The following is a 25,608-nucleotide window of genomic DNA, read 5'->3' as shown; positions in this document are numbered from 1 at the left end:
ATAATGGTGGCCACACAAAATAGTGACACTTTAGGCCCAGTTTGCACATTTTGACTTACTCACTTTTGTTGCCAGCGGTTTAGACATTAATAGCTGTGTGTTGGTATTTTGAGGGGACAGCAAATTGGGGCCCCTTTCACACAGGCGGACCGTTCAGATCCGCCTGTCTGTTTTTTTTTTTTTTTGGTGGATCTGAAGGATGCCCCATTCATCTCTATGGGGCATCGGATGTCAGCGGAGACATGTCCGCTGACATCTGATCCGATCCGTCAAATCTGGGCGGATGGAAACCCTATTTGCCATCCGTCCAGCGGATCGGATCGTCTGTCCGTTCTCATCCAATTCCCCCATAGAGAACAGCGGGGGCCTGACAGCTCTGTCTCCGCACAACTGACCACATTATATAAATTCATGATCTGCTAAACAATTCAGCCATCTTCTGTCAAAGGGGCTTGACAGAAAAAGGTCTGGCGATCGGCTCCTAATCAGCGATGTCAGCCAATGATTGAGAGCGCTAACCAGAGTATTCTGGCTGGGGTGCAGTCCCGCCTGTCAGAACACAATAGAATGGGGAGATCACTCTATGAATGTCAGATAATTAGTACAGCAGGTTCTCCTGAGCTATCAGTTTTTTTTTTTTTCGCTCAGCCCTGCTGGGGTGACCAAAAAAAAAAATGACTAGTGTGTACCAGGATAAAAGCAGTAGTAAACAAATTTTTTATATTGTACATATAATAGGGCTTACCTTATCTCCTAAACGTGCCTGGTGCCAGACCTTCAGAGCTCTGTGCCGGAGCCAAGGGCTCCCACACGCTTGCGCGGGAGTGATGTCCTCGCGGCTCCGGCCACTCATGCAGGCCGGAGGCCAAAAACCTGGAAAGAAGAAGGGGGAAAGATGGAAGCCCTGTCAGCGGTGGCAGCCCCATGTTGGAGGGTTTTAGTCTAAGGTAAATACTTCATGATGTGCTAGTATGTGATGCATTCTAGCACATTATGCAATTGCCTTACAGGGGAAAGGTGGTTTGTTTTTTACTGCTGTGGTTTACAACCGCTTTAAGGGTAGCATTGCTAATGTAAGAGACATTCCTCCCTCTAAACAAGGAGTTCCCCAAGACCAATATTCTTTCAAGGGTTCCACTAGGGCAGGTTTTCTCAACCAGGGTTCCTCCAGAGGTTGTTAGGGGTCCTTAGGCAGTGGCCAATTTCTACATCTCAGATAAGATTTCCACAGACACTTGGTGACTTGGCGGCGCTGGCCGGGCTTGCGGGATACGGAGCTCCTCCTCGCGGCGTGGCAGAGGAGGAGAGCGGAGCTATCGGTGCTCTCTCTGGCCCCCGGGATACACACGGCACGCCCACTTAGCACGCTGCTGCCCGACAGCCCGGCCGCCCGAAGTCGCGGCCTTCCCAGCTCGGTACACTTGTGGTAGCGGTGCAGTTCTCGGCAGACAGCCTGAGTTGACCGCAGAGGAGCGAGGAGGCCCTGCTTTCCGCCTGTACCGTGCACTGCACTAGTCCGAGCTCCAAATTCCCGACATGAGGCTCATCACCCAGGACCTGTCCGAGCCCTACTCCATACACCTACCGCTACTTCACCCACAACTGGCTGCAGCTCTGCTTCCTGGTAAGTGGGGGCATTACAGGGCCCAGCATTCCTCCTTACCAGGGCCTGCTATAATACAACTAGGGGCACTACAGAGACCAGCATTCCTCCTTACCAGGGCCTGTTATACTAAAACTAGGGGGACTACTACAGACTCTGTAGTCCCCCTAGTTGTTGTATAACAGGCCCTGGTAAGGAGGAATGCTGGGCTCTGTAGTGCCCCTAGTTGTAGTACAGTAGGCCCTGGTAAGGAGGAATGCTGGGCTCTGTAGTCCCCCTAGTTGTAGTATAACAGGCCCTGGTAAGGAGGAATGCTGGGCTCTGTAGCTCTGTATAGAGCCCAGCATTCCTCCTTACCAGAGCCTGTTATACTTCAACTAGGGGGACTACAGAGCCCAGCATTCCTCCTTACCAGGGCCTACGGTACTACAACTAGCATCAGGTAACTCTTCTAACCTGATGTGGCCTGCTCTAAAGGGGGATCTATGGGGGGACCTGCTCTACTAAAGGGGGATCTATGGGGGGACCTACTCTACTAAAGGGGCATCTCTGGGGATGCTGGCCTGCTCTAAAGGGGGATCTATGGCGACCCTTCACTAAAGGGGATCTATTCCATAGATCCCACTTTAGAGCAGGGTCCCCATAGATCCCCCTTTAGAGCTCAGTTCCCCTGGATCCCCTTTAGGGCAGGCCCAGGCTCCCCATAGATCCCCTTTAGAGAAGGGTCCCCATAGATCCGCCTTTAGAGCAGGGTCACCATAGATCCCCCCTTTAGAAAAGGGTCCCCATACTAATCGTGATGCATCGCGGAATTGAATCGTATCGAATCGCGACCCTAATAATCGTAATCGCATCGAATCGTTAGGTAAGTGAAGATGCGTAGCCCTAGTTGAAGATACAGTATAGTCATTTTTAGCAGGGGTTCCCAGAGACTAGAAAGTTATTTCAAGGGTTCCCCTGTGTTGAAAAGGTTGAGAAAAGCTGCATTAGGGTAAAAAGGTTTGAGAAAGGCTGCCTTGAACCCTTGCATCCTAGAGTTCAGCCATCAAAATGCAGGAAGCAAAGTTCATGTGCAATACCCATAGTGACAAGGCGTATTCAGTAATGATTTATTGTTCCTCTTTGAATTTACATTGTAAATAAGCAGCAGTGTGGTGCTTTTTTAGACCTCACTTCTGTATGGCAAATTACAGAAGGTAAATGCCATGTTTCCTGCACTGGCAAAGTGCCACCAGTCCATTAGAAACACATTAACTCCTGGCACACATTAACTGAATCAGGTTAAAGGTATTCCCCACTGATTTGAGGGCAGTTGGAATGTGATTTGCTTACTGCAAGTTTCCCTTTTTAAAAACAAAGCATCATACAACTAATATATTTAGTAAAGTTGCCTATGTAGAGCAAGAGCTTGCAATCAAATGAGCCAATTATAAAGAAACACTTTAAACATGCAGTAAATGCTAGGAAAGTAGGCAAGCAGGCAATGCAAGCAATGTTCTGAGACTGCAAGAAGTGCTCTTATATTGTGTATATAAATGATGCTAACTCGAATATTGATTGTAGAGAGTAGCAAATTGGTTACATTACATTTTAAACAGGATTGTTCTAAGATTGCCGACGCTCACCTGGCACTGTGCCACCCTGCCTGACACCGTCACTACCTTTTAGAGCCCCTTCTTCTAGCTGAATCTTTCGTTCAATGCCAAAGACCTCCAGAGGAGAATAGGAATGGCGTTTTTGGCCTGGTAAGGGTCCACTTTATTATCAAGCACAGTAGGTTTTAATTCAGGGGTTCAAACAGGTGGAATCTGCTCCACACAGGGTTATTAGGGGTGTGCCCAGGCACACCCTGTGCGCACGCCTGTGTTCCACACACAGAACAAGGGTTCTTCTCTACATCATGCTGGCAGGGGACAGGCTTTTCTACTTACTGTGGCTGCTTTCTAAAGAAAACAGACTGTAAGACATTGAACAAGCTTCGTTGATGAAGCAAAGCTTAGCTATGTTAACAATCGCATTAAATGGCACCGCAATGCACCCAGCCAGCACACTGGCATTCTATGACACAGCAAAACAGATATGAAGCATCTGTGCGTTTGGAGTGCACTGCTTTAAAAATAAATTGCATATGTAATAAATTGTTCATTGTGGTGCGTTGAATGGCCAGAACCCATTACTGTCTATGTGATATTACATTGAACTGTGAATGAAGGGTTGGTGTATGATGCATTTTATAGCATTATCTAATAAAAATGCGGATTCAATTCAGAGTTCTGCATCATTGCCATATGGTAAAAACTGCAAACATTCCACTGCTAAATTAGAAGTAAAAGTCTAATATTTTTGGCTGTGTTTATGCTACAACATCATGAAACTGTTAACTTGAAGCATGTTGTGGCAGCGACTATAATCCGGACCAGAATTTCACAAGGAAACGAGATTTTCAGGTTCTGGCACAGGACTCGAGTCAGGATGACATTGCACTTCTAGACGGGGTGATGAATAAACGGTTTTATTCAGAAACATACAAAAGGCTCAGCTCACTGTGATGGAGGAGATATTTCCACTTAACCTCCCTGGTGGTATGATTATGTCAGGAATTATGTACCAAAAGCGGTACAATTTTTTGCATGGAAATTTAGCGTTATGTATTATAGGCCTACAATTCTTAGTAATTACTGACTTAAACCTGACCAAAACAAGAGTCTAGTAGACATCCCAGATGTGATAAATTTGAAACCCAAATGCATGAATTATAATCTAATCAATTAATCAATAATATAATTTTATATATATTATATAATAAAATTATATTATTGATTAGATTATAATTCATGCGTTATATATTTTATATATATGTGTGTGTGTGTGTGTGTGTATATGTGTGTTTGTGTGTATATATAAGAACGGAACCAGGAAGTCATCACACCGACGGAGGACGGAGAGTGGCGGGGATCTCGGCTGGCGATCACAGCAATGGGAGATCATCGCGGGATCGCCAGGAGAAGGTAAGAGACACCGCTGCTCACTCTGCACATCCACCCCGAGCGTGACTCGGGGATACCAATAGTAGCAAGGAAAATCCACCCCGAGTCACGCTCGGGGATACCGCTAAGCAGTTTAAAGACCGGAAGGTGTTAACCCCCCAGGCCATGTTTTGCGATTCGGCACTGCGTTATTTTAATAGACAGTTGCGCGGTTGTGCGATGCTGTACCCAAATAAAATTGATGTCCTTTTTTTCCCCACAAATAGAGCTTTCTTTTGGTGGTAATTGATCACTTCTGCGATTTTTATGGGATTTCGAGTACCCAGCTTTGTCAGGAGACAGTAGTAAGGTGTGGTGACATCACCCAAACTCTTGGAAGGGTCAGAAGTATGGCTGAGGTTTTTTATTTTTTTGGGGGGGTGGGGGGGGGTACATTTTTATTAGAACAGTCAGTTTAGTTTTTCCAGTTCCTTTACAAACCGAGGGGGAAGCAAAAGAGTAACAAAACATACATTCAAAACCAGTTACTATTTCTTCCAAGTCCGACATTGAAATGTAGAACACAAGAAGGAGCACAAATTATTTTACAGATATGTCAATGTAGACTGATGGAAAATCTTGTAGTACCTGGAGTGCCTGTATAGTGGAAATACAATAAAAACCTATGTGGTTTGTTCCCATGGTTTTTTGAAATTGTATAGGGTTGGCAGGATTATTGTAGCAATCTAACCAAGGTAGTGGGATGAGAAGCCCACAACTGGAGGGGAAACCAGAATGTCCATAGTTTAAAGAACTTTTAAAGGCATCCTCTATGTTGGTTATGCCTCGTACACACGTACCGATTGTCGGCCGACCGATCGGCCGTCTTTTGTCCCCGGGCTGTCGTGTCCGCTGAAAAGTGCAAAAGGCTGCACACGAATTTTGTCCGCCGACTGCAGAAGTGATGTCATGTGATGGTTAACTTTCCCTGTGTTTTTTCTTCTCTGAGCATGCCCAGTCTTGCAAATCTGCTGTCTGTCGGCCGAATTCTGTACTGACTGGCGAACAATCGGCCGTTCTGGTGTCGGCATACAAAAATTTTAATGCTTCCACGACAGATTCTTTTCGGCCGAAAGTGCGCTGTCGGCAGTTGGAAGCATCATACTAACAAGCCGAAAATCGGCCGATCGGTCGTCGGCCGAATCTTTTCGGCCGACAATCTGCACGTGTGTACGGGGCATTAGTAAACGTTTCTCTTTCAAACATGGAATTAGCAGTCTCTTTCCATTGGGTGAATGTTGAAGAAGCTCGGTGGAGCCATTTCTGTGCTATCAGTTTTCAAGCAACCAAAAACCGCCTTGCGTGTCCCAGCTGTAGAAACTCAGGAACTACATCCTCACAGAGTATGCTCAGTATACCATATTTTAGGGTCTTGTGGAAGAGTACAATGCATTCAGCAATTGGGAATATGATGGTCCAGTATCCAAATTGTTCCAGACAGCTCCGCAGGCGAGAGTACCTGGGTCTCCAGAGCACCTGGTGTGGATAGGTAAGTCTGTACAGCCTCAAGAGAATCATTTATGTGGGTTGGTATGAGGGAGTCTCTTGAAGGCCTAGTCCTGTTGATCCAGGTCCAAGAGACCAAGGTCCCAATTCCAACACTCTAGAATCTAGACAATGTGAACAAATCTTTGATATAATCTCCGGTTTAATGGTAGGGAGGAATATAGAGTATACATCAGCCACTGAAGCAACATAGTAGAACAACGAAATGGCAACAGGCATATAAGCCATGGCATTACTTGCAGGTATTTGAAAGCATGAGCATCTAGGAAGCCCATAATACTCTTGTAAAGACTGGTTTGAATTTGGATTGGTTAGCAGCTGTGCCGCTGTGTTCTGCTTGTAGGGCATCTCATTCATTTCAATGGGCTGCCCTATCCCCAGAAGCATGGGGAAAGAAGTCCCACACCCTTTTTTAAAAACTGCGCCCCATGTGGTTTGGCACACACTAAAAAAACGCAGACATTTTGCCAATGTATCAGGGTGCCATTAGGAATTAAAGAGAAAGTAAACCCTCCTCTGCAACTTGTACCTATAGGTAAGACTTAATAAAGGCTTACCTATAGGTACTGTAAATATCTCCTAAACATGTATCGTTTAGGAGATATTTACTTTGAATGCAGCCAGTGACGTCACTGGCGCATGCGCTGTGAAGGAACGGCCCCGCTCGTGCCGTTCCTTCAAGGCCCCCGTGCCGTGATGTCATCGCGGCTCCAGCCAATCAGATGGCCGGATGCTGCAAACCCAGAAGAAGGGTGACAGAACATGTCACCCATGAGAGAGGTGAGCAGTCGGTACTTCGGGGGTTTGTTCTAAGGTAAGTATTTCATAATGAGCTAGTATGCGATGCATACTAGCTCATTATGTGTTTTGTCTTTCAGGTGTTTTAAAAAATAAAAAAAAATCTGAGGTTTACAACCGCTTTAATGACACCTCCACGTCTGCTAAACAGCAGGAACATGTCAGGAACAAGTGTGATTGTGCACGGGTTCCCAACATGCAATAACTTGAACCTAGCCTTAAGGATATTTGATAGATGTGGAGTAACCTCATTTCAGTTTTTGTGGGGGAGGGAGGGGGGCAATATTTTAAATCCTTCTTTTTTTTCTTTTTTTTTCCCCCAGGATTGGGGGACTTGGCAGTACAGTAGAGTTTTTCATGTTTTTGCATGGTCTGCCTTGAAGCCTTATTGAACCTTCAGTTTAAAGCTGAACTCAAGCCAAAAACATTTTTGCCATCTGCACAATAAAAAATAAATGAACACCAATCAAATGGCTTTCCGGCATGACCATTCGTCAAAAGCCTGACGTTAGAAGAACACCCACATGGCCAAAGTTGGTTGGTTCCTGCTGATTGGTATATGTGTACCGGAATTTATAGTTAGTCACAGCAGTGTGCTTGCTCTGCAGCTGGTTCATTCCAAAAAAAAAAAAAAAAAATTGCATTACATACTAGCTCATTATGAAATACTTAGCTAAAAACGAAGCCCCCGAAGCGTCGCCCGCTCAGCAACAGGGTGGCCGACATGTCCGGCCGCCCTGCTTCCTTGTTCGCGTCCTCCGGCCATCTGATTGGCTGGAGGCGCGATTACATCACTCCCGCGCGCGGGAGCCGCCGTTCACGGCATAGGGTTCTAAAGGAACGGCACGGGTGGCCGTTCCTTCAGAGCGCATGCGCCGATGACGTCATCGGCTGCATGCACTGTAAATATCTCCTAAACGGTGCAAGTTTAGGAGATATTTATAGCACCTATAGGTATAAGTAAGCCTTAATATAGGCGTACCTATAGGTAAATGTCAAAAACGTGGGTTTACAACCTCTTTAAGGAATGCAAGGCATTCTCTGATTGGAGGAGGTTCAGATTAACGTCAACCCTCTCTAATTACAGAACACCTTGCATTCATTGTTGCATTCATATCTGGAACTATAAATTTTAGCAGCGGAAGTTTGCACTGACTGTACTGTACATGGGGGGAATAAAAGTAAGGATATTCATTTCATACATTATTAGTGTTTATTTTTTTTGTACAGTGCAAATAATAGCATAGAGTTCAGCTTAGGTCATATGTTATGTGACTTACAGGTAAGTTTCTTTCTAAGATCTGGTTCGCATACACAAATGCTGCGGCAGCGGTTCGCAGCAGGGGGTCCACTGCGTCCCTGCTTACCGATTTAGGTGCGAAATCTGGTCTGAATTTCTGCTTGAATTCGCACTTGAATCGGAACCAAAGACTTGCAGGACCCTTTCCAAATGCGGACCACGGCCGCCCCGGAGCTGTGTGAACCGGCTTCATTGACAGCCAGACACAGTCTCCTGTCATGCAAATTGGATGCAGGGAAACGCGCATTCAATTTGCATATATGAGAACCAAGCCTAAAGCGGCCACAGCCTTAGTAGAAAAGCCTGTCTCCTGCCAGCAGCTGCAGAAATGGACTCTTGCTGTCTGTGGGGAAGCAGTAACCTCATTGCTGAGGACTGACACGGTCCCTGCTGATTGGAGAGCTCTGAATCTGACTCAGCAGGACTGGTGTCATATCTCTATAGGGAGACCACTGCTTCCAATCCACACACAGAACAAGGGTTCCTCTCTACATCATGCTGGCAGGGGACAGGCTTTTCTACTTAGACTGTGGTTGCTTTCTAAAGAAAACAGACCAAGACATTGAACAAGCTTATTTGATGTAGCAAAGCTTAGCTATGTTTAAGCGGTAGTATACCGCTTTTTGTGACTTTTAACTACAGGTAAGCCTATAATGAGGCTTACCCGTAGGTACAATCAATATCTCCTAAACCAGCACGGTATAGAAGATATTTGCACTGCATGCAGCCGCTGATGCGAGCGGCGCATGCGCTCTGAAGGTCCGGCGGACCTTCAGAGTTCCTTGCCAGGAAGTGCCGGAAAATGACTCCCGCGTGCATGGTCACTCTGCATTGAATGGGGGCACCCTGGTCAGTAAGTAGGTAAGTATTTCATTATGAGCTAGTATGCGATGCATACTAGCTCATTATGCCTTTTGTCTTGCAGGGTTTTTTTTTTTTTTTTTTTAGTATACTGTACTACCGCTTTAACAATCACATTAAATGGCACCACAAGGCACCCAGCCAGCACACTGGCATTCTATGACACAGCAAAACAGATATGAAGCATCTGTGCGTTTGGAGTGCACTGCTTTTAAAAAGAAATTGCATATGTAATAAATTGTTCATTGTGGTGCGTTGAATGGCAAGAACCCATTACTGTCTATGTGATATTACATTGAACTGTGAATGAAGGGTTGGTATATGATGAATTTTATAGCATTATCTAATAAAAATGGGGATTCAATTCAGAATTCTGTTTCATGGCCATATGGTAAAAGCTGCAAAAATTCCACTGCTACATTAGAAGTAAAAGTCTAATATTTTTGGCTGTGTTTATGCTACAACATCATGAAACTGTTAACTTGAAGCATGTTGTGGCAGCGACTATAATCCGGACCAGAATTTCACAAGGAAATGAGATTTTCAGGTTCTGGCGCAGGACTTGAGTCAGGATGACATTGCACTTCTAGACGGGGTGATGAATAAACGGTTTTATTCAGAAACATACAAAAGGCTCAGCTCACTGTGATGGGGGAGATACTTCAACTAATTTTAACCACTTAAAGACCGGAAGGTGTTACCCCCCCCCCCCCCCCCCAGGCCATTTTTTGCGATTCGGCACTGCGTTACTTTAATTGAAAATTGCACGGTTGTGCGATGCTGTACCCAAATAAAATTGATGTCCTTCTTTTTTTTCCCCCACAAATAGAGCTTTCTTTTGATGTTAATTGATCAGCTCTGCAATTTTTTTTTTTTTTTTCTGCGCTATAAACAAAAAGGGACAATTTTGAAGAAAAAAAAAAACAATATTTTTTTACTTTCTGCTATATAACATTCACAATAACAAAAATTAAAAAATCTGATGTTTTTATCATTTTAAGCCAACTTGTATTCTGCCACATATTTTAATATTCTAATACAGACGGTCACCGGGTTACAAACAAGATAGGGACTGTAGGTTTTTTCCTAAATCGAATTTGTTTGTATGTCGGAACAGGTACAATTTTTTTTTATGTGTAACTTCAGCCAAAATTTTGTGTGTTCCTGCTATGAGCCTCTACAAGGTGTCCCTTATCCCAGAAATCGTAATTATGCAAGAAAAATTCCCCTGGGGGTGGGACTTTGCAGGCACGAAATTGCAAAAAATCAAAAAATATATTAGACAAAGAATTTTATTCAATACATAGACATAGATAAATATACAACCAATGTTGTTGATATATAAAAACAAGACAAGGCAAGCAATGGTATGTATAATGAAACCACTCAACCAACAGGTCCAAGCTAACCGACGCGTTTCAAGGTTTTTGACCTCTTCGTCAGGGATGAGGCTGGAATCCTATATGGTTGGCTTTCAAAAAGACATACACAGAGCTTGCTAGTTTTTCTTTAAAAACAGGAAAAAGACTGCAACCCAAATAATGCTGTGTGTTCACGGGATAGGGATTTTTTTTCAATGCGTATGTCAAAAGCAAGATGTATATAAGACTGATGACATAAGTGCTCCTCGAACAAACTCAAGACAGCTGGAGTCCAATTTTGCCTAGCGAAGTGGGTAGGGCAAGAAAATTGCCCAGGCTTCAGATGGTACTTGGGATCAAAAATGCTGCATGGACTCCTTCTCCCAGCGATGGATCCATTGAAAAAAAATCCCTATCCCGTGAACACACAACATTATTTGGGTTGCAACCTTTTTTCCTGTTTTTAAAGAAAAACTAGCAAGCTCTGTGTATGTCTTTTTGAAAGCCAACCATATAGGATTCCAGCCTCATCCCTGACGAAGAGGTCAAAAACCTCGAAACGCGTCGGTTAGCTTGGACCTGTTGGTTGAGTGGTTTCATTATACATACCATTGCTTGCCTTGTCTTGTTTTTATATATCAACAACATTGGTTGTATATTTATCTATGTCTATGTATTGAATACAATTCTTTGTCTAATATATTTTTTGATTTTTTGCAATTTTGTGCCTGCAAAGTCCCACCCCCAGGGGAATTTTTCTTGTATAACTTCAGCCAAAAGAATAATTTTAAGTTTTGTGGATAGCATAGGGAAGGGTTAACACCCCTGTACCATTTGTTTTGCTGTCTGTTCCTCTGTTCAGAAGATTTCACCTCACTTTCTGTTCTATGATAACTGGATTTTGAAAATTTTGGGTTGTTGTAGAAACATGTATTGATGATAAACCTTTAGTGGAGACACTTTTTTCCCCATGAGAACTCTTACAGGAGTGAATTTCCCTTTCTAGGGGGAGATTTCTCCTCACTTCCTGTTGTCTCCCTCCGTTTGTAAGCAGGAGTCTTTTGTAAGTCGGATGTTTGTAACTCGGGGACAGCCTGTAAGTGTATATTGATTGGTTTGCGCAAAAGTTATCGTGTCTACAAACTAGGAGAAAGATATGTAATTTTTACAGATTTTTTACTAGTAATGGTCTTGATCTGGGTTGTTATTTATTTATTTTTGTGGTACTGCGACATTGCGTCGGACAGATTGCACACCTAACTGACATGTTTGACACTTTTGAGGGGACCAGTGCCATTACTACAGTAATCCATGCTAAAAATATGCGCTGTTACTATAATAATTACACTGGCAGGAAAGGGGTTAACACCAGGGGCGATCAAAGGGTTAAACGTATGCCTAGGGGGTGTTTTCTAACTGTGTGGGGGATGGACTTATGGCCTCAACACAGGGACCTGTAGGAGGAGCACAGGAGCCCTGTGTTTATTACTGACAGAACAATGGTCTGCCATGTTAATAACGGCAGACCGGCGTTCTGTCTTCCCGGGGAGTGATTGCGGGTGCCCAGCGACAATTGCAGCCCCTGGCCCTGCATATCAGCTTTCCTTCTCGCAAATCGCCGCGCGTGCGCTCTCGAGTAGCAACGTATGGGGCTCGGCGGTTCGTACAGCCGAGTCACCGTGCTGCAGTATATCTGCGGTGGGTGGTCGGGAAGTTCTCCTTTGGTGATTAGATGCAGGGCCGTGTTTTTGCCAGCACAGGGATGCACTGGTGTTCCTTCCCAACTATATAAGGAGCAGTTTAACGCAGGGTTAGGTTATAAAAAAATATCCCAAGCGTTGAACATTTTAATGGAGCACTGTTCAATCCTATCATCCGAAAATGGAAAGAGTATGGCACAACTGCAAACCTACCAAGACATGGCCGTCCACCTAAACTGACCGGCCGGGCAAGGAGAGCATTAATCAGAGAAGCAGCCAAGAGGCCCATGGTAACTCTGGAGGAGCTGCAGAGATCCACAGCTCAGGAGGGAGAATCTGTCCACAGGACAACTGTAAAGCCCCGTACACACGTACGGATCGTCGTCATACAAACGTTCGTCTTTTCTCTCCGGGATGTCGGTGTCTGTTGAAAAGTGCAAGGACAGCACAAGAATTTTGTCCGCAGACTTCAGCTGACTGCAGAAGTGATGTCATGTAATGGTTAACTTTCCCTGTGTTTTTTATTTTCTGAGCATGCCCAGTCTTGCAAATCTGCGGTCTGTCGGCTGATTTCTGTACTGACAGGCGAACAATCGTCCGTTCTGGTGTCCGCAGACAAAAATTTTCATGTTTGCAAGAAAGACTCTTGTCCGCGGATTGTGCGCAGACAGCTGTTGGAGGCACCATACTAACACGCGTACAATCGGCAGATCTTTCGTCCGCCGACGTTTGTATGACGACGATCCGTACGTGTGTACGGGCCTTTAGTCATGCACTCCACAAATCTGGCCTTCATAGAAGAGTGTCAAGAAGAAAGCCATTGTTGAAAGAAAGCCATAAGTAGTCCCATTTGCAGATTGCGAGAAGCCATGTGGGGGGCACAGCAAACATGTGAAAGAAGGTGCTCTGGTCAGATGAGACCAAAATTTAACTTTTTGGCCTAAAAGCAAAACGCTATGTGTGGCAGAAAACTAACACCGCACATCACCCTGAACACACCATCCCCACTGTGAAACATGATGGTGGCAACATCACGTTGTGGGGATGCTTTTCTTCAGCAGGGACAGGGAAGCTGGTTAGAGTTGATGGGAAGATGGATGGAGCCAAATACAGGGAAATCTTAGAAGAAAACCTGTTAGTCTCCAAAAAACTTGACTGGGGTGGAGGTTCCCCTTCCAGCAGGACAACGACCCTAAACATACAGCCAGAGCTACAATGGAAGGGTTTAGATCATGGATGTCCAACCTGCGGCCCTCCAGCTGTTGCAGAACTACAAGCCCGATCATGCTTCTGCCAATGGGTGTCATGTTTGCAACTGTCAACCTTGCAATGCCTCATGGGACTTTAAGTTCCTCAACAGCTGTAGGGCCGCAGGTTGAACACCCATGGTTTAGATCAAAGCATATTCATGTGTTAGAATGGCCCAGTCACAGTCCAGACCTAAATCCAACTGGCAAGGCAGAGGCAAGACTTGAAAATTGCTGTTCACAGACGCTCTCCATCCAATCTGACAGAGCTTGAACTATTATGCATAGAAAAATGGGAAAAATGTCCCTCTCTAGATGTGCAAAGCTGGTAGAGACATCCCCAAAAAGACTTGCAGCTGTAATTGCAGTGAAAGGTGGTTCTACAAAGTATCGACTCAGGGGGACTGAATAAAAATGTACACCACACTTCACATATTTATTTGTAAAATATTTTGAAAACCATTAATCATTTTCCTTCCACTTCACAATTATAGGCCACTTTGTGTTGGTCTATCACATAAAGTCCCAATAAAATACATTTACGTTTTTGGTTGTAACATGACAAAATGTGTAAATTTCAAGGGGTGTGAATGCTTTTCCAAGGCACTGTACCTCTTTCATGAACAGGACATTTTGTGCTATTCAGCACTATGCTACTTTAACTGGTAATTGCGCAGTCATGCAACACTGTACATAGATTTTTTTTATTTATTTTTTTCACACAAATAGAGCTTTCTTTTGGTGGTTTTTGATTAACACTGGGTTTTTTCTTCTTTATTATATAAACGAAAAATGGCAAATATTTTGAAAAAACAAAACAAAAATTTTCGACTTTGTGTTCTAAAACCTATCCAATAAAATCAAATTTCGTTGCATTTCTTACATGTATTCTGCTACATGTCAAATGCATACATTCGGTAAAAACCAAACTGTGTTTTTGGGTACACTATATACTATTGGGGACACTAGTATAGTTCTGATCGTGATCAAGCTACTGATCCTTATCGCTTCTCTTCTTTTTTGCTAAGATCAAGTGTAGTAAGCTACTGATCCGTACAGATACTAATACTAGTAATGGCAGTGATCAGCAACTTTTAGTGTGACTAGAGATGTAAATTGTCTGGAAACTTTGAAGCCATGAGAAAAAAAAAGACTTTTTTTTTTTTTTTTCTGGAAAAAATTAAAATTTTCGGAAAAATTGAAAAAAAGATTTAGTGTGGAGTTTTTGTACAAATTGAAAGCAATTTTGTTACACTGGTAGTATTACGCTTGAAATAAAAGTACAACTTAGTCAGTATATAAACTAAATTTGCTTTTTAATTTTTTTTAATCTAAATGGAATAACAAGGACTGTATATGTTAAAATTTCATCTATACATGAAAACAGTTTACCACCTTTCCCTCATAATAATTTAGGTTTCCTGCCAATATGAATTTTCAGTTGTTGGCAATGCTGATCCTAAGGCATGCAGTATATTGCTCTTGCAAGAGCTTGATCAATGTTCTCCTGACAAACTCATGCAACACCTGGTATCTCACGGTGCCTGGCTGTGCTGCCCCCTTGCAGTACCGGTACATCTACTGTGAGCGCCTTGGCAAGAGGTTAAAGTGGTTGTAAAAGCTGAAGAATTTTACATATGCTGGATTTTACATGACTAATTTGCCCCTAACTGAAGTTTAGCTTTAGGCCTCTTGCACACGGGTGCACTTCCCGACAGAGTCCGTTCTGCTCAGTGGGGGATCGATCCACAGATCCCCGCTGAGCAGGCGGATTACAGCTCCGTCTCCGCTCTTCGTGCGGAGATGGAGCTGTCAGATCCCGTTGTCCTCTATGGGGAGATCGGATAAGAACGGACCGCCTGTCCATTCTCATCCGATCCGATCCTCCAGAGGGATGGAAAATTGGGTTCCCATCTGTCCGGATTTCACGGACAGGATCAGATCTTAGAGCAGCAGTTGTCAGTGGTCATGTCACCGCTGACATCCGCTGCCCCATAGAGATGCATGGAGCATCTGATCAGGTCCGCCTGAAGAACTGACAGGCGGATCGGATCGCCCGTGTGAAAGGGGCCTAAAACTCTACCTGCTGTCATTGTTTAATTTTAGTTCTGTTTCATTTTAGATGTGTTTTTTTTTTTTTTTTTTTTTTCAGAAATGAAAACCTCTTAAAAGAAAATTCCTAACAAATCTGAATTTTTTTTTTTCCAGTTGCGGATACGACTCCATTTGGCACCCAGGCTGAGGTTACTCTCAAAACCAACTTTTTTGCCACTCTTGACGCCTGCCATGAGCTTCTCCCTCTCATTAAACCCCATGGTAAGTTTTTGTGTGACGTCTATGGGATGATAAAGAGCTATTCAAAGTGTTTGTCCAAATTAATAAAAAATACACTCAATCCATCTCTTGCAACACATGCTCTTTCACCATGTTTTATTACTTTAACTACACTGCAATGATAGATAAATATATATCAAATAGTGCAGCGCTAAAAACCTGTAATAAATAAATCGCAGAGAAAACATTGGTGCAGTTAAAACAGACCAGGGGAATAAAAGTCCATAGAAATCCTGAATAATGGATCTGATGTAAGAAAAACCAGAAAGTCCAAATAGGGGGTGAGATCCCAAGATGTGGTGAGCAGAGAGGAAAAAACACCCACGAAGATGGATTAAAAGTGGCTTCTTACCACAGGGAATGGGCCCCCAATTTAATGGAGAGGCCACTTAAGCATATGATGAAAACCCTCAGGATAGGCTCTCTCCTCCGCAATGGTAGACTAGGATCACCTCCATGCGTTTCTTAAATCTCCCAATACAGCATATTCAATCATGGATCAATGAATGGCTCCAGTATATATATAGTAATGCAGAGAGAAGGAAGGAGACCATAGCGTAATCCAGTTTTTAAATATGTACAGATTTATTAAAGGTACTACTTAAATTCAGTAGGTAAATTACAGGTAATCATTTTAAAATTTGCGGCGTCCCGCAAAGACAAAGTTGGCCGGCGTCAGGGGAGCGTGGTATCCGGAACCGCCCGACCGGTTTCGTCAGAGTGACGTCGTCAGGGGCGTGGTTACCAGACACCGCCAGCACGCCTATAAATGCCCCATACGTCCGGCACTTCCGTACGATTAGCCAATCCCCTTCTACTCGGGGCGGAAGTGACGCACGTGCACCCTGGCCCGCGAGGGCGGAAGTGACGATACAAGCAATGCGATTAGTACATGTTACATGGGCAAGCATGAACTAACGTTTATGTTCTCACAGGCGATCAAAAACATTTATATATATATATACGTTCGGTATATACCTAGAACGTGTTTAACAGTGCACTAAGAGTGACCAAAATGCAAAATGAAAATAATCAAAATATAAAGGCAATTTAGACTAAGGGGCTCCATCTAGTGGTCAAGATGGTAATTGTCAGCAGTGGAACTTAGGACATATAAAATACTAAAGGCCAAGGTGCACATTGCAGTACTCCCTATTAAATAAGGAGTACTATTTAATAGGGAGTACTGCAATGTGCACCTTGGTGTTTAACTAATATATATATATAATTTTTTTTTTTTGGCACAATTTTTTGGAAAATTTTAAGACATTAACTTTTTTTTTTTTTTTTACATTTGGTGACCAGAGCAGTACATTGCCGCCATAGTGACACTATACTGCTCTGGGTAGAGGGTCATGATTTCTATTTCGTTCATTGACAGACACAACTCTTCAGAATTCTTATACTGCCCCTACAGGAGTAGGACACTAAGCAGAAGAAAGAGCTTGACTAAGCCTATAGGCAGTCCCTGGTGGTATACTCCCCCTCTCTGCCATAGATTCTCAGTTTTTTTTCTGCCTAGTCAGGAGTAAGGACTTAGTTCCTTGCTGGGATCATTGGTCTTGGCAGTTTTTTCCTTTTGAATGGCTGCGAGATCTATAATCAACTGCCGGACTGGGCGACGGGCTGGATATTCTAGATCCAATGGTCACCCCAGTCTGGCCAGCGAGCTTGCGCAGATTAAATCTCTGCGCTAGGTCAGCCACGACATACTCCCAATGGACGGGGGCTGGCCTGCAAGTTAAACGCCTCACGAGGTCACATACAATTGTGTCTTGGCTTGAGTTGCAGCGTTCCTCCTGGCCGACAGCCCACCTATTTCGATGGCGAGGAGGTTCTGTTTTGGAGGGGTGCCCACCTGGTTCCTGGTATGGGGAGTATCTGTCCCCCCCTCCCCTCCCCCTGGAGGGTTTTGGGGTGAACGCGGGCCCCTCCCTGGGACCCTTGGGTTCCCCTCCTTCCCATTAGACCCCCTTCCTGTATTCTCGTGGCCCCTGTGGATCATCTAGCTCCAAAACCCCCCTTACCCCCCCCCCCCCCCTCCATTCCCATCTGGGGTAGTCTGGTGGTGTGGGATGTGTCCGGGGTTGGGGTAAGGTGCTGTTTTGGTGGTGGGGGCGGGGGGGAGGCTACGTCACCGGTGACTGGGCCTTCAGCTGGGGGTGAGCTTTACCTGTGTGGGGGCCCTGCGCCTGGTTTTCCCCTTCACTCAAGTTTCATGCCTGGGCACCAGGGATCCCTCCTGGGTCCCTGGGAGCCGCATGCGGTGGTCATTTTGTTATAGCCGGTTTATTTCTTTGGCCGGCCACCGTGTTTGTGTTGTCTGGCAGCCATTTTTCATTGGTCTGGCATGCTACAGAGCGGCAGCCATTACAGAGGAACCTCTGGGCAGCTATCTCGGCTGTGGGGGCTCCCCTGGTGCTGACTCCTGGGTGTTTCCTTTTCTTTGACACTGCACATGGAGTAAATGCTATCCTGGTGCAGCCGGTGCCTTTCTGTTGGGGTGGTGAGTCTGGTGGGGTCCCTCCCTCTCTCTGCTGCAGGATTATGGGGTGCTCTGTTGCTGGCGACCTGGTGGGGGTGTCCCTTGGCAGTACTAGACAAGTTTTGTGGGGAATCCCACTCTTCACCAATGGAGTCTTTGGAGCACGTTTTCCCCACCTGACCCCCTCTCAGAGGCTGCGGTGCCCTCTGGGTCCCAACCATCCATTGATGCACTAATGGTGATCCTGTAGTCCTTTGTGTTCCAGGTGGAGGTGGCTTTTGGGCAGCGGGCTAGCAATAAGGGCCCCCTGTCTTCCCCCGCCTCATCGGTCTCCTCAGATCCTAAATTTGATTTGGCCACCGCAGACGTGGCCCACCCTGCAGGGTCTGTGGCCACGCTCCCTGACTTATCTGATAGTGGGGATGATTCCTCCCATACCTGTAGCTGTGCAAAAGAAGGCGCTGATGGACACACTGATTGTTTCTGTGCATGAAACTTTAAAAATGGAGGATGCAGCTGAAGCTGTGGCGAAGATGGCTTTCCCCTTTGGAACTCACAAGCTGTCTCATGCAGGAAAAGTGTTTCCTTATCCCTCCTATTTTGACAGATTTGTCACATTAGAGTGGGAGCGTTCCTAAACATCCGTTTTGTGGTTCCTAAAAGTTTTGCGGTGAGGTACCTCTTTGAGGCGTCCCTCTTTAAAAAGTGGACTGTTCAGACGGTGGTGGACCTCCCGGTTTCCAGGTTGAATAAGGCAACCAGGACTCAGGTTGAGCAATCGCCAGCCTTTAAAGATCCGGCTGACAGAAAAGCAGAGGCTGTGGCTGATAACCCTCATTAAGGCGGGCGAAACGCGTTGACGTAACTTCCGGGCAGCGCAGCTTAGCAGCGTCATTTCCTGTCAACCACGGTGGAACGCACGCCGGCAGCGCCACGGAAGTAAAGGGACCAGCTGCATAAGACTATTCAATGCTGTTCAATGCCATTTGTTGATGATACCTTTTGTAAATATTATTTTTTCACCTTATGATCTTAATAAATCCTATGGGCTTCACTATGTATGGCTTCTTCCCTTTCTTTTGAAACCCACATTGGAGAGAGAGAGAGAGAGGAGATGATAAATTAAGGAGCCATTCTAAGCCGTGTATGTTATCCATCCATCCGTTCAAGGGATATCTTATATGCTTGGGTGGCTGCATTCATCCTGCGATCCGACCAAGGAACACTATATATGCTTAAGGCTCATTTATATTCTCAATCTGGTGAGTGCATCCCCATTGGGGGTCCCCCTTTTTTTTCTGAAGAGCACTTGGGCACTTTAATGGATTTGAGCACCTTTCTGGCACTTTAGTTTCGTTGGAAGAAACCATCTTTTGGACTGCACTTAATGAATTAATTCGCACTTTATATGGTTATATTATGGACACTTAATTATTGCACTTTATTAATTTATATTCATTGATTATGAATGCATTTTTGCTACAGTATATTTATTAATTTTATAGCACATATATATATATTTATTTTTTACCTGTTAGCGCTGTCTATATATGTCTTGTGGCCCGCAATATGTTCGGCTCTTAGGCCGGTCTTCACCATTGCCCTGGTGTTGCAAACTCTGACTGAATGGGCTAAACTTTTGCGCCATGTCCTAGAGTGTCAGCAGCTCCCCCCTGCCTTTGCTGTACTGGCAGACCAGTTGGTCCAGGGGCTGCAGTTTATCTCTGATGCCTCTTTGGATGTGGCTCCACTGATCTCTAGGCTGTCTGTTTCGGCAGTGGTACTTAGGCGCGTATTGTGGCTTAAGTGTTTGGTCTGCAAACCAGACCACTGAAAAAGCTCTGACTGATTTACCCTTTCAGGGCGATCGCCTGTTTTGGGGCCACCCTGGATGACATCATTAAGAGTCACACGGGAACAAGTACCCTTCTTCCGTAGGCTGGAAAGGGTAAGGAACCTTGTCGCAGGCGTGGCCAGTCTTTCTTGGTTCACGAGAAATTTGTGGGTCCACGAAGTGATAGTCTGGCCACAAGATCGTGTTTCATTCTTACCCTTCGGAAAGGTTCTTTCCTTCCAATGTGCGTCTGTTCCTGGACCGATTGTAAGCTCTCTTTGGGGCGGTACAAGACCTGCTGCTTCAGGGTGTGAAAGAGGGCAAGGTACGTCCAATTTTGGACCTTAAGGCCCTGAACTGTTTTGTGTGGGTACAGAAATTCCGAAAGGAGTCCACTCACACCCTTGCTTACTTGCACATTCCAATATGTGCCCGGCTTCCTCCGTTTTTGCTGTAGGAGAGGAGCATTATCAGTTTGTTACGTTACACTTTGGCCTCCCCTCTGCTCCTTGGGTCTTCACGAAAGTGTTGGCCCCAGTTCTGGCGTTGCTACGTCAGTTGGGGATTGCAGTATTGGGCTATCTGGATGACCTCTTGTGAGCCGAGTCCACTATTCTGATAGACGACGTGGAGATCACTATACAGACCCTGAAGGAGGTCGGTTGGCTTCTGAATTACCAGAAGTCTGCTCCGATTCCTTCCATAAAAATTGATTATCTGGGTCTGACATTGTATTCAGCTCTAGCCAGAGTGTTCCTACCTCTGAACAAACTCCAGAAGTTGCATGCTGCGATTCATCTCCTGCTGTCAAGCAGATGGTCATCCCTCAGGACTTGAATGCAGGTGCTGGACCTGATGGTATCTACTTTTTAGGGCTGTTCCGTTTTGCACAGTTCCAATACAAGGTTCCTGCAAAGGGAGATCTTGGTCAAATGGGACGATTGTCCGAAGTCTCTGGACAATCAGATCCGGCTGAGCCAGGGCACCAAAGTGTCTCTGGTCTGGTGGCTTCGCTCCCTGGCTCTTCAACAGAGCAAATTGTTTCTCCCCTTGTATTGTGCCGTGGTCCCTACGAAAGCCGGTCTGTCTGGGGGGGGGGGGGAGATATATTGGGTCGGAGCTCCGCTCAGGGTGTTTGGGCACTGGAAGAGTCAATGTAAATGTGTACAGTAGAAGAGTGTTCCTCTTTTAATTTGTGCCAATCTGTGACTTTGCATGCAATATATTGTGTTCCACACCCCAAAAGTGAATCCACTTACCAGACGATGTGGACCCCCTAGCAGTACTGCATGTGGGTCTATAATGCTTTTTTTTTGGTACGTTTTTGGCACTTCCTACAGTTCCCCAATGGTCGTCACTCAGGACGAGGAAGACAGAGAAATCCAATAGTGTAATACGTTCAAATTTAATTAGAGGACAAACCGGAATAACACTTACAAAACATCAGGCATATGTTCTCATATTCAAAATCCTTTCCACCAGGCAGATGCTGTAAAAGCTAAAGTCTATGTCCTGTGAGAACGCTGCAGTGTGCGCACTTCCGTTTGCGTTCCACTCGGACTGGAAGTGATGTTACTGACAGCCAGAAATTGCGTTGGCGTGTTTTGCCCCTCCCAGTGGGTGTTCTCACAGACAGCTGTCTGTGATAATGCCCACTGGGAGGGGTGAAACGCGTACTACCTAGTACGCGTTCCAGCACTTCCGGGTTGGGGGCACGTGGGCACACCGCCTGTGGCCCGCTAATCACAGCAGCTACCGTGGACTCGATTTCTGCCAGCACCTGCCGATTGTTCATTACATGGGCAGAACGGCAGTCTGCCTATGTACACATAGCAGATTGCCATTCTGTCAGTAGGGAAGGCATTGATGCTGTGTTCCTGCAAAAGCAACGACCCGAATCTATGCCTTCCCCTACTAAAAGCACCTCCCACAGTTTAGTAACACACTGGCTAGGCACACTGTTAACTCCTTGCTCACCCATGATAACTTCTTCCCAGCCAGTGTCATTAGTACAGTGACAGTGCATTTGCATTTTTTTTTTCTTAATTGGAAAAAAAATTGGCCCGGTCATAAAGAAAGGTAAATTTTCTGGAGGTCAAGTGGTTAAAGCGTATGTAATCTCTTCAGTGAACTTTCACATTTGCTTTATTTTTGGAACTTATACTGATAAGTGTTTTGTTAGATCTGAGCTGCTTCTGTGCACTCTGCCTCTGCTGACCTTTATTAGCTTGGTTCTCAGTTCCATCTATGGACTACAGACCTCTCCCCCCTGCGTTATGCAGATGAGGAGAAAGTGGTTTTCTGTAGTTTTGTCCTAGAGTGACAACATTGCTTCCTCACAGATACAGTACAGTAAGTGAGGGTTGTCATCCTAGGACAGGAAATGCGGTACTTTACAAAAATGACTGTGAGCATCCTCTAACCCCCTATAACATCCCTGGTTTGTTTTCTTCTAACAGGGCGAGTGGTAAATGTATCCAGCATGGTGAGCCCCAGGGCTCTGGCACAGTGCAGCCGCGAGCTTCAGGAAAAATTCCGCAGTGATACCATCACGGAGGAAGAACTGGTAAAGCTTATGGAGAATTTTGTTGAAGATGCCAAGAACGGAGTCCATCAAAAGAAAGGCTGGGCAAACACGGCATATGGGATGTCTAAAATAGGAGTGACGGTGCTGTCTAGAATCCAGGCACGCAAGCTTAAAGAGACAAGAAAAGGAGATGGAATCATTCTCAACGCCTGCTGCCCAGGCTGGGTGAGGACTGATATGGCTGGTCCCAGTGCCACCAAGTCTCCTGATGAAGGTGCCGAGACTCCGGTCTATCTTGCTCTTCTTCCAGAGTCTGTTGATTCACCATATGGAGAGCTGGTCAGTGAGAAGAAAGTGGTGGCATGGTAGATGCCAATTCCAAATATATTTGGGGAAATTGGTAAATGACCATGTCTTCTTAGTCTCTGTAGGCCTTAAAAGAGGTTCTTTAAAACATTCCTTTTCTTTTTACAGATGATGTTAGTAAAGTGATAAACAGCCTTCAGCTCATTACACAGTAGAGCATTGTGAGGTCTGATCTCTTTTCTGAAATTCACCAATGCTGAAACCACATGGTTAATTTGAGAGATATTGCTATGGATAGATCAGCCATTCTCAACCAGTGTTCCTCTGGAGGTTGCTAGCAGTTTCTTGAGTTGTAGCTGATTGACCTCCTATTTGATGGTCCCTGCATAGTTTCAGGGCCAACACTCCTTGGCAATACCAGCAAAATGTAGCTAGAGGTGGCATTCTGATGACCATTGTAAGGCTTTTATTCATCCTAATGCCTAACAAAACATATGGCAATTTTTTCCATTAACCCAGATTAGTTGATTTTAGTAAGGGCTCCCTGAGATCTGAAAATTATTTTGGGGGTTTCTCTGGGATACAAATGTTAAGAAAAGCTGTTATAGATACTCCTTTTCCAGGAGTATCTGGTATGGTTCCACTCCTGACCTATGACCCAGCTCAGTACAACTGATTTCAGATAAAGGCTCAGACTTCACACAGCCTTCAGCTCTTCCATGAAAGGTAATATGTTTAGGGCTGTTTATCACTGAACAGTCCCTCTCTGGTGACAACCTCTTAAGTCTCTGAAAGCACTTATTGATGTTAATGTAAATTTCCTGCCTTTTCAATATTCTTTTTTGTAGTAATAAAGAATTTGCTAAAACTGTGGCATCTTTTATGTATTTCATAAATGAAAATCAATGTGTCATAACACACTGTTTCGCAGCAGACAAAGAACATACTGAAATACATTATCCATATTCATTAACATTTTACAATATACATGTAGTAAACCTGACTAAAAAATAAAAATATTATACCAAGCTAGCAAAGTGTGAATGTACATTCCTTTATTGGCTAACAGGAAATTTTCTTTTAGCGTGGTTGTAAAGGCAAAAGGTACAATAAAACTCTCTCCCCTTCACAGCGTAGGGGTACGATGCACAGAGTGGGGGTGTGGGGCCGAGCCCTGCTCTGTGTATCCTATGGATACTTGGAGCCGCGCTTGGGAGCAAGCATATGCGAGTGCCCCAGTTGCAAGCAACGGGGGAGGAGCCAGGAGTGCCGCCGGGGGACCCAAGAACCGGAGGATTGGGGCTGCTTTGTGCAAAACCAAATGCACAGAGCAGGTAAGTGAAACATCTTTGTTATTTTAATTTTTTGAAGAATAAAAACCTAAGCTTTTTATTATCACTTTAAGTATGTCATTAATTTTATGTGTTTTGCTACTGCATTAATGATGCATACACAATAATAGGTGTCTCATTTGTCAAATCAGGAAGATGTACAGGTATGCAGAAAGACTATCTATCTATATATATATATATATATATATATATATATATATATATATAAATTCTTTTTTTTTCAGAGTTCTTTGCCATGAGGTGCCATGTTGAACTTCCAGTGACCAGTATGAGAGAGTGAGAGCGATAACGCCAAATTTAACACACCTGCTCCCCATTCACACCTGAAACCTTGTAACACTAACAAGTCGCATGACACCGGGGAGGGAACATGGCTAATTGGGCCCATTTTGGACATTTTCAGTTAGGGGTGTACTCACTTTTGTTGCCAGAGGTTTAGACTTAATTGGCTGTGTGTTGAGTCATTTTTAGGGGACAGCAAATTTACACTGTTATACAAGCTGTACACTCACTACTTTACATTGTAGCAAAGTGTCATTTCTTCAGTGTTGTCACATGAAAAGATATAATAAAATATTTACAAAAATGTGAGGGGTGTACTCACTTTTGTGAGATACTGTAGGTGATGAGCAATATAAAAGTATGTATCAAAGTGTGACGGAGCACCCAACTTTGGTGCCTCCATTAAGATATAGCTTTCTCCAGTCTGGAACCAGGTATTATAGCGGAATAATGTACTCAAGGACCAGAGGACACAAACTAAGGTGCGAACTGGAACTGTCTTTATTGTAAATTCACACAAAATATACCATGCAAGATCAGGTAAGGGCTTGATCACATTATCCTAGACAATTAGTACATCTAAGAAACAGCCAACATAAACATATACAGTACACTAATTAACAACAAGCTTTGATTAGTCAGAGGATACCCAGACAATCCAGCAACAAGCCCGCAACCCTGGATGCGCAAAGTACATTAGCATAAACACATTAACATCCCGGAATGGTTCGATAACAAGGTAAAGTAGATACAAGATTAATCCCATCATGTCGGAACCTCCAGGAGGATTAGCCAACCGACAAACAATAGGTGACTCACTTAACGCAATTAACAATAGGAATTCACATCTAGGAGGCACAAAATGGGGCAAAGACACTTGAACATATAACACTTTAAACAGACCATAGCAGGAGACCCCAGCATCAGGTTGTTTTGAACTGATATATTAACACCTACTCTGAGTCTCGCGTTCTAATGCGGTCATTACTGGTTTAGGCACAGAGGCCTCAAATCTGTATCTGGGTCCAAGGTTACCAGAGTCTGTGTTTTTCAGGGAGACATGGACCTGAATCCAGAGTTGTATAA

At 44.5% G+C, this 25,608-nt stretch overlaps 1 protein-coding gene across 2 annotated transcripts in view; it reads left to right on the top strand.

Moving 5' to 3' along the window:
* LOC309547161 (carbonyl reductase [NADPH] 1-like) overlaps nucleotides 1-23,089 on the top strand; it is a 38,898-nt gene extending 15,809 nt beyond the window's left edge. For both annotated transcript variants that reach the window (XM_082246950.1, XM_082246951.1), the window contains exons 2-3: nucleotides 15,611-15,718; nucleotides 22,515-23,089. In XM_082246950.1, the coding sequence (XP_082103076.1) occupies nucleotides 15,611-15,718; nucleotides 22,515-22,951 (545 nt within the window). In that variant the 3' untranslated portion in view covers nucleotides 22,952-23,089. The remainder of the gene's footprint in view (nucleotides 1-15,610; nucleotides 15,719-22,514) is intronic.
* The last annotated feature ends 2,519 nt before the right edge of the window (nucleotides 23,090-25,608 follow it).

This window comes from Pelophylax lessonae (assembly GCF_965119305.1).
Source record: "Pelophylax lessonae genome assembly, chromosome: 2".
Classification (NCBI taxonomy): Eukaryota; Metazoa; Chordata; class Amphibia; order Anura; family Ranidae; genus Pelophylax; species Pelophylax lessonae.
The sequence above is the reverse complement of the archived record's forward strand: the minus strand, read 5'-3'. Positions and strand labels throughout refer to the sequence as shown.